This window comes from Gymnodraco acuticeps, unplaced genomic scaffold, assembly GCF_902827175.1.
Source record: "Gymnodraco acuticeps unplaced genomic scaffold, fGymAcu1.1, whole genome shotgun sequence".
Classification (NCBI taxonomy): Eukaryota; Metazoa; Chordata; class Actinopteri; order Perciformes; family Bathydraconidae; genus Gymnodraco; species Gymnodraco acuticeps.
In genome coordinates this window covers 1,712,075-1,726,393 of record NW_022990772.1, presented here as the reverse complement: position 1 = coordinate 1,726,393, position 14,319 = coordinate 1,712,075, and the positions used below count along the sequence as shown (strand labels likewise).

Genomic DNA, 14,319 nt, shown 5'->3' with positions numbered 1-14,319 from the left:
GCAAAGCACGGCCTCTTCTGGTTAATAGCCCGAATATGAAATGAAGCAGCTGCCCATGTGACTTCTGACGTTTCAGCCGAGTCCTTCTAAAAGGAATGTGAGGGAATGATCCTGCAGCTCACCAAAGGGAACCACGGTGGCTTCCTGACGTCCGCTTTAAGGAAGTGCGAAAGTTAGCCTATACTTACCGATTGACTTTTTATCCACTAGACTGACTCGCGATGTCTGGAGAACACATCGAAGGACAAGAGGTGAGCGCTTTTATATATCCAGACATGTGAATGCATTCCTTCGTGAGTAGGAATAACTTGAAAGCCAACTTTTTCACATTTTGAGTTTTTGTATGGGTTGTGTTGTCCTTCTAACTTTGCATTTTATGGTTTTCGGCTAGCTGCTCTGAACCACCGTCGGTCTAACTACTTAAAGACAGTTTTCCTGTCCTTTCCTGCTACTTCCATAGTGAATGTGAATGGTTTATTTCAAGTTCTGCATTGCAGTGGTTTAGCAGTCTTTAAATACCAGCTAAAAATGAATCTTGGACACACTTGAATCAATCAAAAGTAAGATAAATAAGTCTATAAATAGATTGCCTTCAAGAAATAAGTGTCTAATTTCTTAAAAGTACTAGTTCCTATAGAAATATAAAATGGACACCATAGATTATTAATAGCAATGGGCTACCATAAACAGGGACCCCGTCGCTTGAATGAGTACCACAGGCAATGCTGCTCTATGTCGGCTATTGGCTTAGGGTTGATGTGGTTGGTATTTAATTAACCAAATTGCACCAGTCTTCATGCAGTAACTGTCTTATTATAATATGCTTAAAACAACAAAGTGATCCATTTGAAATGTACCCTTCATTACTTGTAGTTGCTATAGCTTTTTCCCTTCCCCCGTCCCCATTTTTTAAGTTTATCAAACATTATAAAAATGAGGTGAGATGAGGTAACATGGGAAAAGAGACAACAACTTATCCAAGTTTGGTAATAAGGACTGTTTATGCCATCCAGAACGTGTATTGACATTTAGTTTTGAACATAGACAAAATAAATAGACACAGATTAAAACTGATTATTGTTTTGATTTAATTAGCATTTTTGCAGGTTTTGTGGATGGGGTTGAAAGGGAAGCTGGGCTGGTTGCTTTTTACAATACGTTTGAAAAATACCATAATGCTATTTTTGTATGAGTTCAGTTTCAGTTTTTACTACACGTAAGCCCCTCTGTTACTTAAGAACTTTATGTTAAAAATGTAATTGCTAGTTTGGTTGTACTTTGCTTCATGCCCTGCATAAGGAATGTAGAGTTCCAAAAGTCGTGGCCGTCTGCTGCTTCTCAAGTACACTTTATTAAAAAACAAATCCATTGACTCTGCTGTTGTAGGCTTTTGCCAGTATATAGGGGTAGTTGACGATACCTCTACCCCCCTCTCTCTGTGACTCATGCGGGTGTTGGGCTGAAATAGTTCGGTGTAGTTTTACATTCCTTATATAGCCTCTGAGGAGTGAGCGGAGGCTAGGGCTCGCCTGTGTCACAGACAGTGTCAGGGTAGGGTTTGCCAACAGAGAGAGAATCTGCTTGCCCTAGCTTACTGACTCTAACTTTCTCCCAGCATTGGGTTATCAGCCACCCCTTGAGGATAAGGTAGGTTTGCGTAGGTGGCATTTTGGGAAGCTAGCTATGTGTCATGGAGGGTGATGACACCTGGGAGAGTTTAGGAGGAGGAGCGAGATGTGTGTTAGGGTGCAGGTACAGAGGTCACTTGCACAGCCGTAACTTGCAAGGAAGAGCAAGTGACGTAGCCTGATGTCTCAAGTTGCCTCTGGTTCCTAAAATTACCTCGTTATTTAGTGACTTGCCATTCTATGCCTCTGATCAGTTCTGCTGAAGTTAGTTTCAAACTGTTTGCATGGTTTCAAAGCTACGCAAATGTCTGTGAACTATGTCAAATACAAATAAATGTCAAAAAAAGTGTGCATATTGTGGGCCAATGTTTTATTTTGGCTCACTTTAAATGGTTGAATTATTATTACAAGAAATAAAATCACTTTTGTATTGTCCAGTAGATGTTCGGTGGTACTCTTTTGTATTGTTTATGTTTGACACTGAGTTGGCCGTCTATATGAAAGCTATGAAGATTATGACGCAAAGGATTTCATCCTATTAGTTTGTATTTTAATAAATGTACGAACATTATTTCCCAGGGGCCGATGCGGTATTTTATTGCCTTGACATGTTATTACAAAATTGACTCATGTAATGCATTTTTGTAACAAAGATAGTACAGAAAAATATTTTCACACATTTAACATTATGTTCTCTAACAAAACCAACAACAATTGATGCCAGTTTCTGTATGGAATGTGTTTGTTTTGGAAATGAATGCACCCAACAGGCAGGATGGAGCAGAAAATGACCTTTTTTTTCCCGGGCTTTTTGACTAATTAAGACCATGTTTCCTCTTTTCTCTTTCCCAAGGCTATGAACATATACTCTGTAAACCTCAGTGGCCCGGCGCCTTGGGGCTTCAGGCTGCAGGGTGGCAAGGACTTCAGCATGCCCCTCACCGTGTCTAGGGTAAGAAACTATTAGTCAGCTTTGTACTTCCTCGCATCTGTTAGCATTGATGAATTTACTCTCTTAGCATTTGGGTGAAAGATTTTATTTATTTTTTATTTTCAGTCTTTATTTTGAACAGATTAAAAAAAAAAAAATAACAAATGTGAAAAACAGAATACCGTATTGTTATAATACAGTATTTATCCACATTCATGGTAATATTTGTATATTCAACAAAAAAAAAGACTTCATATTAATAATAATAATAATAAATCATATGTGTCCGAAAGGGAGTAGGAGGAAGCAAATGCTTATTAATTCCCACCCCTTACTTGATCAATGATTGTCCTTTAAATCATTATGCAAGTTATTCCTACATACATTTACATGTATACATATACAATAATTTCTCATCTTCAATCACCTTTCTTCATTCTCATAGTTTTCCAAAAAAGTGTTTCTGTACATCCTTTTAAACTGAATTATGCTTGTGCTTTGTTTAAACTCCTGCTCCAAACCATTCCATAAAATCACCACACAGATTGTTATACTCATACTTCTCAGAGTTGTTCTGACCTTGAGTTGTTTCAAATGTAGATTTCCTCTCAAATTATACCCACCCTCTCTGTCTACGAACAATGTTTTTAATTTCCAGGAAGTAGATTATGTCTTGCTCTGTACATGATTTGTGCCGTTTTAAATTTAACCAGATCAATGAACTTCAATATGTGTGACTTCAAAAATAATACATTAGTGTGTTCAAGATATCCAACATTATTGATAACTCTTATAGCCCTTTTTTGTAATGTGCATAACGGCTGTAGGTTGGTTTTGTACGTGTTTCCCCAAATCTCCACACAGTAAATCAGATATGGCAATATTAGTGTGTTATATAGAGTATGCAATGAGTTGTAGTCCAGAATGTATCTGGCTTTTTCCCAATATTGCGATTGCCAGTTTTGCTTTTACCTCATATCAATCATGTAAAAGCAAAACTGGCTAAAACTATCGCAATAATAACAAAGATCATCCTGTAAAGTAATTTATGTCCAAGCTTCTAAATAAAAGCCTAATATTTCCAAGCGTTTGTTGTTAGCTCCACATAATGACCCTCATATATTTTCTGGCCTGCGCAGTATGGGAGACTGTTTTGTTCATTTTCATATCATTCACATTGTTATGGTGAATATACCAACCCATATCCAGTGGATCTTAAGATGCAATACATTTGGATTGAAATAAGTCATTGGTCATGCACATGCTGTTTGTTTTGCAATGCTTTCTACTCTCCATGTTAGTCATTGCTGTTTTACTGAATTAATTTGAGATACTCTACAAACTGTTTCTATTGAGGAGAGCAGCAACCACTTTCCAGGCCTTATAAGTGCAGTGCTACTTTGCCTGACAAACACAGTCTCCCTCGTGCAGCCACACACACATGCACACACATAAAATCATTCCTACGTTGCTGCTGCCAGCAAACTGCGCACACAGAACTGACATTCTACTAAGCACTCATTCCTTGACGACATTGTTATATTGCTACCTTTGTCCTATTATCAATAATGTTCAACTAAAGAGATATTTAAGAGTTAAAGGTAATGAAAAATGGGTTGGGCCTCACAACATTCTTTCAAACTCTTTCAAACTCTTTCATTTCGTTTTTTTGTAGCTGCCAAATAAAAAGCTTTGAACGCATGATGCCCTTTTTTTTAAATCTTGGTTTGATTTGTATGACCAACGGAGTCCAGAGGGTCTCCATGGTAGCATTAAATGAAGTCTGTGTAAAGTTGATGTAATCTTGTGGCGAAGGCAGCAGTTATCACCATTCTTGTTAGTACATGTCCTGTTCCCTGGCAGGCATCTGAGTCTAAAACACAATGTTCCCCTTGGATTCATGACAACAAACATTCTCTTCCACTCATAAAAGAGCAAACAGATGTATAACCCCATCTGACTAATTGCCCAGAAGAAAACCGGGATCATTGGTGTGTATAGGACTTGAATAGGAGGACTGGCAAGGTGTACTGTAGGTTGAATTTCAGCAGTTGTGTAAGTAGTTAATAGGTGTTAATAGGTTGAATAATCCTGACTAATCAGCCAGTGCAGGTGGCCAGTTTTCTGCAATCCAGGTGCATTAGACATGCTGATCATTTCCTCTGACAGAAATGTGGCTCTCCTTTTCTGTATTGCCTTTCCTTTCCAGTCTCTTTGGCATTTTGGTAGTGTACTTCTAGGATTGGATCATTAATGACTGGTCACTGGGCGAATACCTTTGAGGCGTGCTCCAGCAGTCCACCAGACCTCAGGCTACAGAAGTTAAAGATGTGACAGGGTTTCTCTCTTTATACTTCTTAGGGACTAGTGCCATGACTTGCGTTTGTCATAAAAGACTGGACTGTGAATCACAGTCGCAGAGGATGAAACGGCACAACCAGGGGATGTAAACCTCAAAGATTTACAGTCCCCGGGAAGAAAAAAATATGGCCTGAACTCTCTTGGCTCAAATGTAATGGGTGGTCTTTTTTGCTGGTATGTAGCTAATGAGATAAGAATCCAGACATTAGGTAAAAAGCATTAGCCCAGCGAGGTACATGTTGAGTGACAGGACAAAAGGCAGTAAAATGCTGGTGAAAAACGGCAAAGAGATTGCATTTATTTAAAGCTCATGTTTAAATAAAACCAATTCATTTGAGTTTGTCATATGGTGGCAGATCTTTGTATTTGGGAAGTTTTGAGACGTCTTAGCTCCTGTGTGTGAGACTGAGTTGGTATAAAGGTTTCCATGCTCCATGAATGCTCTTTTTTCCCCCTTCCTCCTCTGTCTGCGAGCCTGGAGAGCTATGCTTTCTCAGCATTCCTGGGATTTTTCTCGTGTCCACCCGGTCGCCGCCAACAGACAATCCTCTTGTCTTCTTCTGTGTCTAATGTGTCTTCCACACTCACTTTTGCCAAGCATATGACAGGACTCTCCCAAACTGTAATAGTTTTTCAGTGAGATCAGAGGAAAGGAGACCATGCCAAGACAAACTGTTGAGTCCCAGTGGAAGGAAAACATTTCTTTTGTGACCTTAGCATAATATGTATACACCCATTTATCATCTAAAAAAACCACACTTTTATTCAACTCTTTTTAGTATTAATATCCTACTTTTTATTTTGAGATAGCAGATGTATGAACACTTATAACAAGTTAAGTCACTCCAAGTGCTCTTGACCCTTCACCATGCTATTAAGAAAAATCAAAAGAAAGACAAATAAAGACAAAGCAATGCCTTTCTCTTTTAGTTTAATGACTGCAATGCCATTATATCCATTTCTAACTGACAAAGTAATACTGGAAACAGCCATGTGAGTCAGTAGAGCCTCGACCCAGCCTCAGATGAACATCATTTGAATGCTGCTTTGCACTGGTGAATAGACATTTCTATTAGGGCTGGGAGGGTATTGTTATTGGCAAGTGGTACTCAAGCGAATTGAGTATTGCACTTCTATTACGTTTCGAGACTTGTGAGAGACCTTTCTGAAAAAATGGGCAAATATGAAGAAGCAGAGAAATCCTGATTTTTATACTTCCTACGGGTCCAATTCTAAAAACACTGGATCCAAACAACGAGGCTTCATTATGCCTTTCTTTACTAACGTTACATTTCAAGCTTCAAGTTTGTAACACAGGGTTACTGTCTGTTAAAACCTCATTATACTTGAACACAAAATATATTTTTTTGTATGAAAGGGTTAAACGTTGCGTAAGCTACGAGTCTATGCGTCTATGAAAGCTGCCTCTGAAAAAGTTAAGACAGTCAGTCAGAGTTGATAGTTTGATCCTCGCTCCAGAAATAGCCTACTTTGTCTTTACCCTTTCCTAAACAACCTTGTGCCAACTTGTTTTCTTGAATTTCTCAAGACTTCTATGACTTTCAAAAGCCTGAGTTACTTAAGTAAAATTATATCTCTCCACATGTCTACACCGACATCCTGTGATCGTCATATATAGGAAGCAAGATGTCGTAGTTCGGCCGTTTCATTGGAGTTTCCATAGAGTCTCTCCCAGTCTGGGGCAGGAACTCCTGAGGAGTTTCTTCATATATCTGTCCCAGATCTCGTGCCATGGTGATTCCATGAACAATATGATACCATTTTTTAAATTTTTGTTATTTAACCTTTATTTAACCAGATAAAAGCATTGAGATAGAATCTCATTTGCAATGCTGACCTGGCCAAGAAGGCAGCAACGTTACACATAACACAAACATATAAAATACAGAGAACATAACTAAGAAAACAAAAGACGAAAAAGCAGTCACTACATTGTGCACATTAGGACAGTAAGCAAGGTGCACTACTTATTACTGCAAGAGCAGCTAGTGGTAAGGACTTCAGACAACTTCAATTTTAAACAGGCTATTGGGACAAGTGCCGTCAGTTTGAGGCATGATTGAAGGTCATTCCAAGACCAAGGACCATAATAAAAAGGACTCCTTTTCCCAGCAGGTACCTGGAACCGTATCCAGGCACTGGATTTGAGGTTGTGAGAGTCACAAACTGGAGCAAATCTGGCACATATGTAGAGTGGAAGCTTACCTAAAATGGCTTTATACAATAATAAAAACCAAAGCTGCATCCTACGCATACTAAGTGAGGACCATCCAGTTAGGCTATACAGTTTGCAATGATGAGTCCTATAGGGTGCACTTGATATATATCGCAGTGCAGCATGGTAGAGTGGGTGAAGTTTGGCCAAAACAGTGGGACAGGCAAATCTATAAATGGTATCACCTAGTCCAGCTGGGACAGGAATAAGCCAGAGACCAACCTTTTACGGGAAGAAATTGAAAAACAACATTTAAGTCTGTAAAGGAAGCCAAGAGTGAATTTCAATTTCTTTGTTAGAACTTCAATGTGGTGTTTGAAGTTCAGATTACTGTCCAACCAAAAGCCAAGATATTTGTAGGTATCGACAAACTCAACAGAGACGCCATCAAGGGTGTCAATGGAGAGGCAAGAGGACGCTGACTTGGGAGCAAAAAGCATTGCTTTGGTTTTCTTACTGTTCAATAGCAGTTTGGAATCGAGAAGTGCATGCTGCAGCGTGATAAAATCACCATAGCGCAGCCTCCTGCGTACCATCTGGTTTCTATCATTTAAAACATACCACTACCCTGAAATCAAACTCTGGGAGGAAATTACAGATGATGTCAAGTCAATAATCTGTCTGTCCACCAGTACATCTGGATGTGTCATCGAGTCTTATATTCCTCTTTCTCTGCGTGTGTCTCCATCTGGTTCGTAGGCCATCTGTTACTTTATCGCTTGTGTACTCTTTAAAGACTCCCCCTCTCTCATACACACACATACTCCACCCCCCCCCCCCCCCCTCCCCCCAACAGGAGGCCCTGTTAGAGGGGGGAATTAATAATTCAGTACTTACTGATAGATTACCTGCAGGGAGCATTTATTTTGTGGCTAGTTGGATGTGAAAGTCTAATGTTGTGATCGGGGCAGCAGTGTTTTAAGGTGAGTAAGTGCTAGGTGTTCCACTGCAGCCGTTTCAGGGGGACTACATACTTGAAGGTTTGGTTTTCCATTTCTCAGAGGGATATTTATGGCTTTGCATCAGCTGTGCTGTGCGAGTGATGTAAGGACAGACTGTCTCTCGGCCCCCAAATAGCAGTGGAAAGAATAAAAGTGAGCTGGGGGCAGAGTTACATGGCCAGAATATCTACAGCTTTAGATAAATCCTAGTGCATTATTAGTTCAACCAAAAACAAGAGCAGCCAGCCCGGAGCGAGTGTGAGGTCCTGGCTCACCTGTAGGGTTAGTCAAGGGAAGCGCTTCAAAGTTGAATTCAAGACGCTGCATTTTGAAAGGTTGGCTCATACTTTGAAATTTGATAACATACCAAAACAGTTCTTGTGCTGTGCTCTGCCAAAAGGCCTTGAAACACGCCATTAACTGTTCAGCTAACCCTGTGGTTGCAAATTCCTTTTTGATCTATAAACATCATGCCATTAGTGTGAGGCGAGTTACAATCATATTTGCACCAAATACTTTAGGAGTTTTCTTTTTTGTGCGTTACTTGAGTCAGAGGAAAGCCATTGCTGCTATATGATGTTATTGTGCACCATGGCTGCTCCATCATGTCATATCTGTAGTTGTTTAAGGTTCAGTGCAGTGTGTTGCATTCAGGAACATGTTTTCCACTGTCCTTCGCTGTATTGACAAACTGCTTGGGGGGTATAGGGTTTCCATCCGCCCCCTACCACTCAAAGGTCTGAGCACAGCAACTTGAACTGCTGCCTTCTCAAGTAAGGCAGCAGCTGCACCCTGAACCTGAGCCAGGAGCACAGGTGTCTGCGTCCATCAGTCACCCAGCTCACATGCACATACATTTGAAATCCACAATCTGTGTGACTTCTGTATGTAATTGTAATTCTGTTTCTTTTAAGTTTAGATTTAGATTATGAATATTCAATTATGTTATTTTAGAGTAAAGACAGGGGATACATTGAAGGCCAAACTAACATAAAATGTCTCAGTAAGAACAGCTTCAGTGGTCCTTGGTATAAATGATGAACATCTACTCATTATTTGTATTTTATCAAACTATTCAATGACCCCTTGTTCTCTATATTAAAACATTTATATCATTTTTTTCTCATTTATTTATTTATTTATAGTTGTTTCTATTTTAGTCTTCTCCTGTGTGTATTTCCAATGTTATTTTATTATGAATAGAACACCTGTTGCTTTTTCCACGGACACATATTCCCACCCCCACTTCAGAGTTGGCCTGCAAAGCTTTTATTGCTTAATTAAAGTTTCATAAAGACTTTTTTATTATTCTTTATGAAAAGATTACATACAATTGTGTGATTTCTGTTCATTTTCTACACCTCTATATTAACATTTAACACCTCATTTATTTATTTTTTTAACAGAGATTTAGCTAGAATTGAAAAGATCCCTTGAGGCTTTTCACACTGCATCTGTGGCTTAGGCTGCATAGTTGTTGTTAAACTCTATTAAAAGCATTGTTTTATTTTGGTAAATGATAAGGTGCTCAACTTTTACAATCCAGTTTAGTAGTAAAAGGGTTCTGCGGCTCTCAATAGTTAACCTTAGTGGCATTATGTCAGGCCGTGCCCCTTTTCAGAATGTGTCATAGTTGTATTTCTCCAGTGTACGCTGTTCAAGCTCTTTTCAGTTCTTCCTTAACTGGAGAAAGTATGTCTTTCTTAATCCCTCTAATTGCTTCCAGGGAGTGCAAATCAAAGGCAATTAAGGTGATGTTTGAACTTGGCTGTAAAATAAGTGTAGCTTGGATTGCCCCTGAGGAATGCATTTCTTCCTTATTTTAGTTTTGATCCAAGGCTTTAACTTTGTTGTCTTTGTCGGGTGCGCATTTGTCTCTCAGCCTGAGCTGTCATCGGTTTACAGAGCATATTACCCTGCTCACACAAGTGTTTATGTTTAATGTGCAGAATCAAAGCGGCAAGTGTGATAGCTTTGCTGAACATGGCAGAAAACCATTGATTGAACCGCAGAGTCCTCTGAGCTTTTGATGAGCTAACATTTGCAGGGATCCATGACATCAGAGTAATCCTAATAGGTTTTTCGCCAGAAATGCTAGCACCCGCTCCCTTATCTGATGCCGCAGAACACTTTGTAATCCAGCTATCGGAAGACTTTGACACAAGTTTCAAGTTTCATTAAGCCGCAGAGGCTGGCTGACTAAGCTCTTACTAAACACGATTTGGCATCTTTGCTCTGTATATTAGACTACACTGACTGCCATGTCCTTCAAAAAAAAAAAACGTTGTACATGAAGAAAACCATTAACTACCTATGTATAAGTCAAGTCCTTCCTGTTTGTAACAAGACTCCAGGCCTCTGCTCTGACTCAAGATGTCAGCAGACTGAGGGACGTCCGAGAGGATGAGGTCATTGTTTTGTCAGAGAAACTAGTCAGAGACTTACCTGTCTAGATGGGTTGTTCCAGTAAATGATGTGACTATTTGTAACATATGGTCCTGTCTGTAGCTTTCAGGAGTTCCTTTCATAGTCACATCTGCAGCAAATCATACGCTGATGACTGATGACATCATGATGACCCATTATGCCTGTTCCCGATAGTGTTGAGTGAAATATCTCGGCTGGCCTGTCAGGCGCAGACACGCAGACTCCCTGGGCTCATTATTAAGAGCCGTCAACAGACAAAAAGTCAACTGAACATGACTTTCAGTGTGTTGAGATGTCCTGCATTTTGCTTTGAACTGATGATTTATCTTGGGTAATTGTATGTTATGTACTCACACACTGACAACTTAAGTACTTTTTTTCCCTCCTTGGTTTGGAAATTATTTTCTCTTTCAGACATAACATGATGACTATAATGACAACATTCAATTCAAATATTGCAGTATTTGGCCCATAGTAATGCGCTTCAATCCCTGAATCTGCCTGTTGGGGCATGTTTTCATCTATGTAACTGTCACAACACCATGTCTTCATGTACCTCTGTCTTCTGTCCTCGTTTCCTTTCTGTAGCTAACCCCGGGTGGGAAGGCAGCTCAGGCTGGTGTCGGTGTGGGAGACTGGGTGGTGTCCATCAGCGACACTAATGCAGAGGACATGACCCATGTGGAGGCACAAAACCAGATCAGAGCAGCAACAGACTCCCTCACCCTCACCCTCAGCAAGTAAGTTATCTGGTGACGTGTGATGCAACAAAAATCTACATGATCACTCCCCCTCCTTTTGTCGGTTTGTATGTCGGTCATACACAGCAGCATAAACATCCTCCCTTAATCTTAGGAGAGATACAATACCACAATGTCCTTGAAATCTGCCTCACCATGACAGATGGCTTCAAAAGACCTTGGTCTAAAAAATATCCTCACTCACAACAAAATGTATTTTTCAAATAATTAATGCTCAACAGAACTTAGACTTGAATTTGTATTTATTTGTGCTGCTGTGAAATAAGTAATTATGTGTGCCAGGAGGTGGTGTTTTCCATCCTGATAGTCCCTTTGTCTATTACAGTAGAGCCAACAAAGTACTATCTTGGTTTTGGTACAGATAATGCTACCATATGGCCATTTATAAAGCACGTTTTGCTTTTTATCATTAATCCTGACCTGTGAGGCTTAGAAGTTATTTATTTCCTGGATTCTTGATCCAACATCTTTGCTTAAGGGTGTGCCCAAATTCCACCCACATAGATTTCACATTTTTGCAGCTTATCCGCTATTGTTCCTTCTACAAATTGTGTCTAATCTTCACATAATTGGAACTGTACAAAGCATATTTTGGTGGTCTATATTTAGGCTTGCTGCCTAGTTGAAACAAATAATGTGATTGTGATCATAGGTAATAAACACACAATGATGGCTTTAAGTGATACATGTAAACAACTAATATTTACAGAATGTAAGTATTCTCCAAAATGATCATGTATTTTGATGCAGATTCAAATGTAGATGCAAGTTTAAAAACTTAAAATTATGGTTTGTTAAAGTAACAAGAGGATAGGTTGGTATTAGAGGTCAATACTCTCTGACCTTTTTCTTGCTAGCTAGTGATATTTTCTACTTATCATTCAGAAGATGCAATATCTACTTTCCAGTAGTCTGCATTCAGCAGCAGATACGCATGCCAAATGCTTTAAGGCAGATATTTTAAATACTGACATTTGTTTGGTTAAAATAAAACATTTTCAGGGGAGCAACTGGTTCCTTAATTATGCCTTAACTTCATAATACAATTTGAGAAAATCTTTATTCAGATTAAAACACTAAAGTGTGAGCCAGGATAGTTGTTACACTTTTTGATTGAATGATGCTAATTAGCACTGGATAAACCACAAAGGCAAAGCACTGCCAGCAACTCTTTACTGATAGAGTGGCTCTGTAGAGTACAAGCCAAATGTTTCATCAGGAACTTAATCATAAGAAAAAAGATTTACCTTCCAAGAAAAAGCAAAAAATGAATTCATTCAAAAGAGTCTAAAGCCGTCAGAAGATGAGAACGTTTTAAGTTATAAAGATGAGCCTTGCTGCTGTCCTGGGACATTTATGAGAATCGCTAAAGGAAGAAGTGGTTGTGATCCCAGCTGTACCCCTGACGCTATTTTCACATATTCTCAGTTTCCTAGTTGTTGTCTGCCAAGAGAGTTGGCTGATCAATCAATCAATCAATCAATCAATCAATCAATATTTATATAGCCCAATATCACAAATGTTACATTTGTCTCAGTGGTCTTCACAGTGTGTACAGAATATCAGTATGACAATACTGTCCTTAGACCCTCACATCGTACAAGGAAAAACTTCCGGAGAAAACCCACAGTTTAAAGGGAAACATGGGAGAAACCTCAGGGAGAGCAACAGAGGAGGGATCCCTCTCCCAGGACGGACAGACGTGCAATAGATGTGTGTAAATTGAAAAGATAATACATTTGCAACATAGGTAGTCCAAATGTTTGGAAATGCATGTGTGTATAATAAGAAGATGAATCCACGAGGATGTCAGCAATCTTGTGGGAGCCATCGGGGAAGTAGTATGGTGAGAGTCTGGCAGGACCGCAGAGACAGGTTCAGCCACGACTCGAAGTCCAGGACTCAGGACTCAGGATGCAGGACTCAGGACACATGATTCAGGATCCAGGACACAGGACCGCAGCAACAGGATCAGCCACGACTCAGGATCCTGGCGTAGATAGACACCAAAAAGAAATTTGGGGGAAGCTGGGTTATTCGGAACATGAGTACAGGGACTCCCTTAGGATAGGTTGAGGGAAAGGGGTAGCAAGTAAGGAACAGAGGTGGAGAGGCACAACGTGTCTACGTACATGCCCTCCCTGTTATGTTCTGTCAAATCTTTCTTCACTCGGTTTCAGTCAGAACAGCCACAGGTCATTTATAAGACTTTCAAGAACTAAACTGCCAGAACATAATAGTTTGTAGCGATCATAGTGGATATTTTTCCAACTTTTTTTGAGTCATTCCTCAAAAAAATATGTAAAATATGATCCGGTTCCAGCTTCTCAAATGTGAGGCTTTGATGCTTTTCTTTGGCATACATGACGATGAACTGCATATCTTATAAACTATATTATATTGTGTATAACACATAATAATATAGTCTTCAGAAAGGTGAAAATAGACAGAATAATCAAAGACACATCTTATATGTAATAGGTGCTGTACTAAATATAGCAGCAGGTTATTACTCTGCCGAGAGATAATGAGTGTTTCTCGCACAGATATAATAAAGGATCATGTTTTTTTTCTATCAAAGAGCTGCAATCCCTGTACAGCCAACAAGGCACATTGCTGATGTTGCATATTTTTTGCTGCAGAAAGAGGTCATGCACTACACTTTGACCTACTAAATGCCTTAAAAGGAGTGCGAGGGAGAAAGAGAGAGCAGTGGAGTCATGGGTGGGTTTTTTAGAGTGAAAATGGAAAAAATACATCTTGTTGGTCTTTGTGGTCGACAGATGCGAATCAAGAAAAGTGACGTCATGCTCTCTGCAGAGGGATGGATCAGTTGTCTTATTTAAGCCAGATGTGCCAAAGAAGGTGCAAAACTCAAAACTGGACTTTGATAATAAACGACGCCTCGTTTAGATGTGGCCCGTACACATCTTAAGAGGACAAGATGAGGCCTGTTTCTGGTGTCTAAAAATAAATGATGTATACATCATGTGTACATACTGGCATTTCTGCTATTTAGAATTTCTAGAACATA

The 14,319-nt window shown here is 39.5% G+C and overlaps 1 protein-coding gene across 2 annotated transcripts in view; it reads left to right on the top strand.

Moving 5' to 3' along the window:
* The first annotated feature begins 81 nt into the window (after nucleotides 1-81).
* Nucleotides 82-14,319, top strand: part of pdlim7 (PDZ and LIM domain 7) — a 31,546-nt gene continuing 17,308 nt past the window's right edge. Inside the window, exons 1-3 of one of the 2 annotated variants that reach the window (XM_034232586.1) lie at nucleotides 82-251; nucleotides 2,482-2,580; nucleotides 11,113-11,264. In XM_034232586.1, the coding sequence (XP_034088477.1) occupies nucleotides 222-251; nucleotides 2,482-2,580; nucleotides 11,113-11,264 (281 nt within the window). In that variant the 5' untranslated portion in view covers nucleotides 82-221. Of the gene's footprint in view, nucleotides 252-1,539; nucleotides 1,648-2,481; nucleotides 2,581-11,112; nucleotides 11,265-14,319 lie in introns of those variants that run through there. The other variant, XM_034232587.1, reaches the window with a different exon arrangement.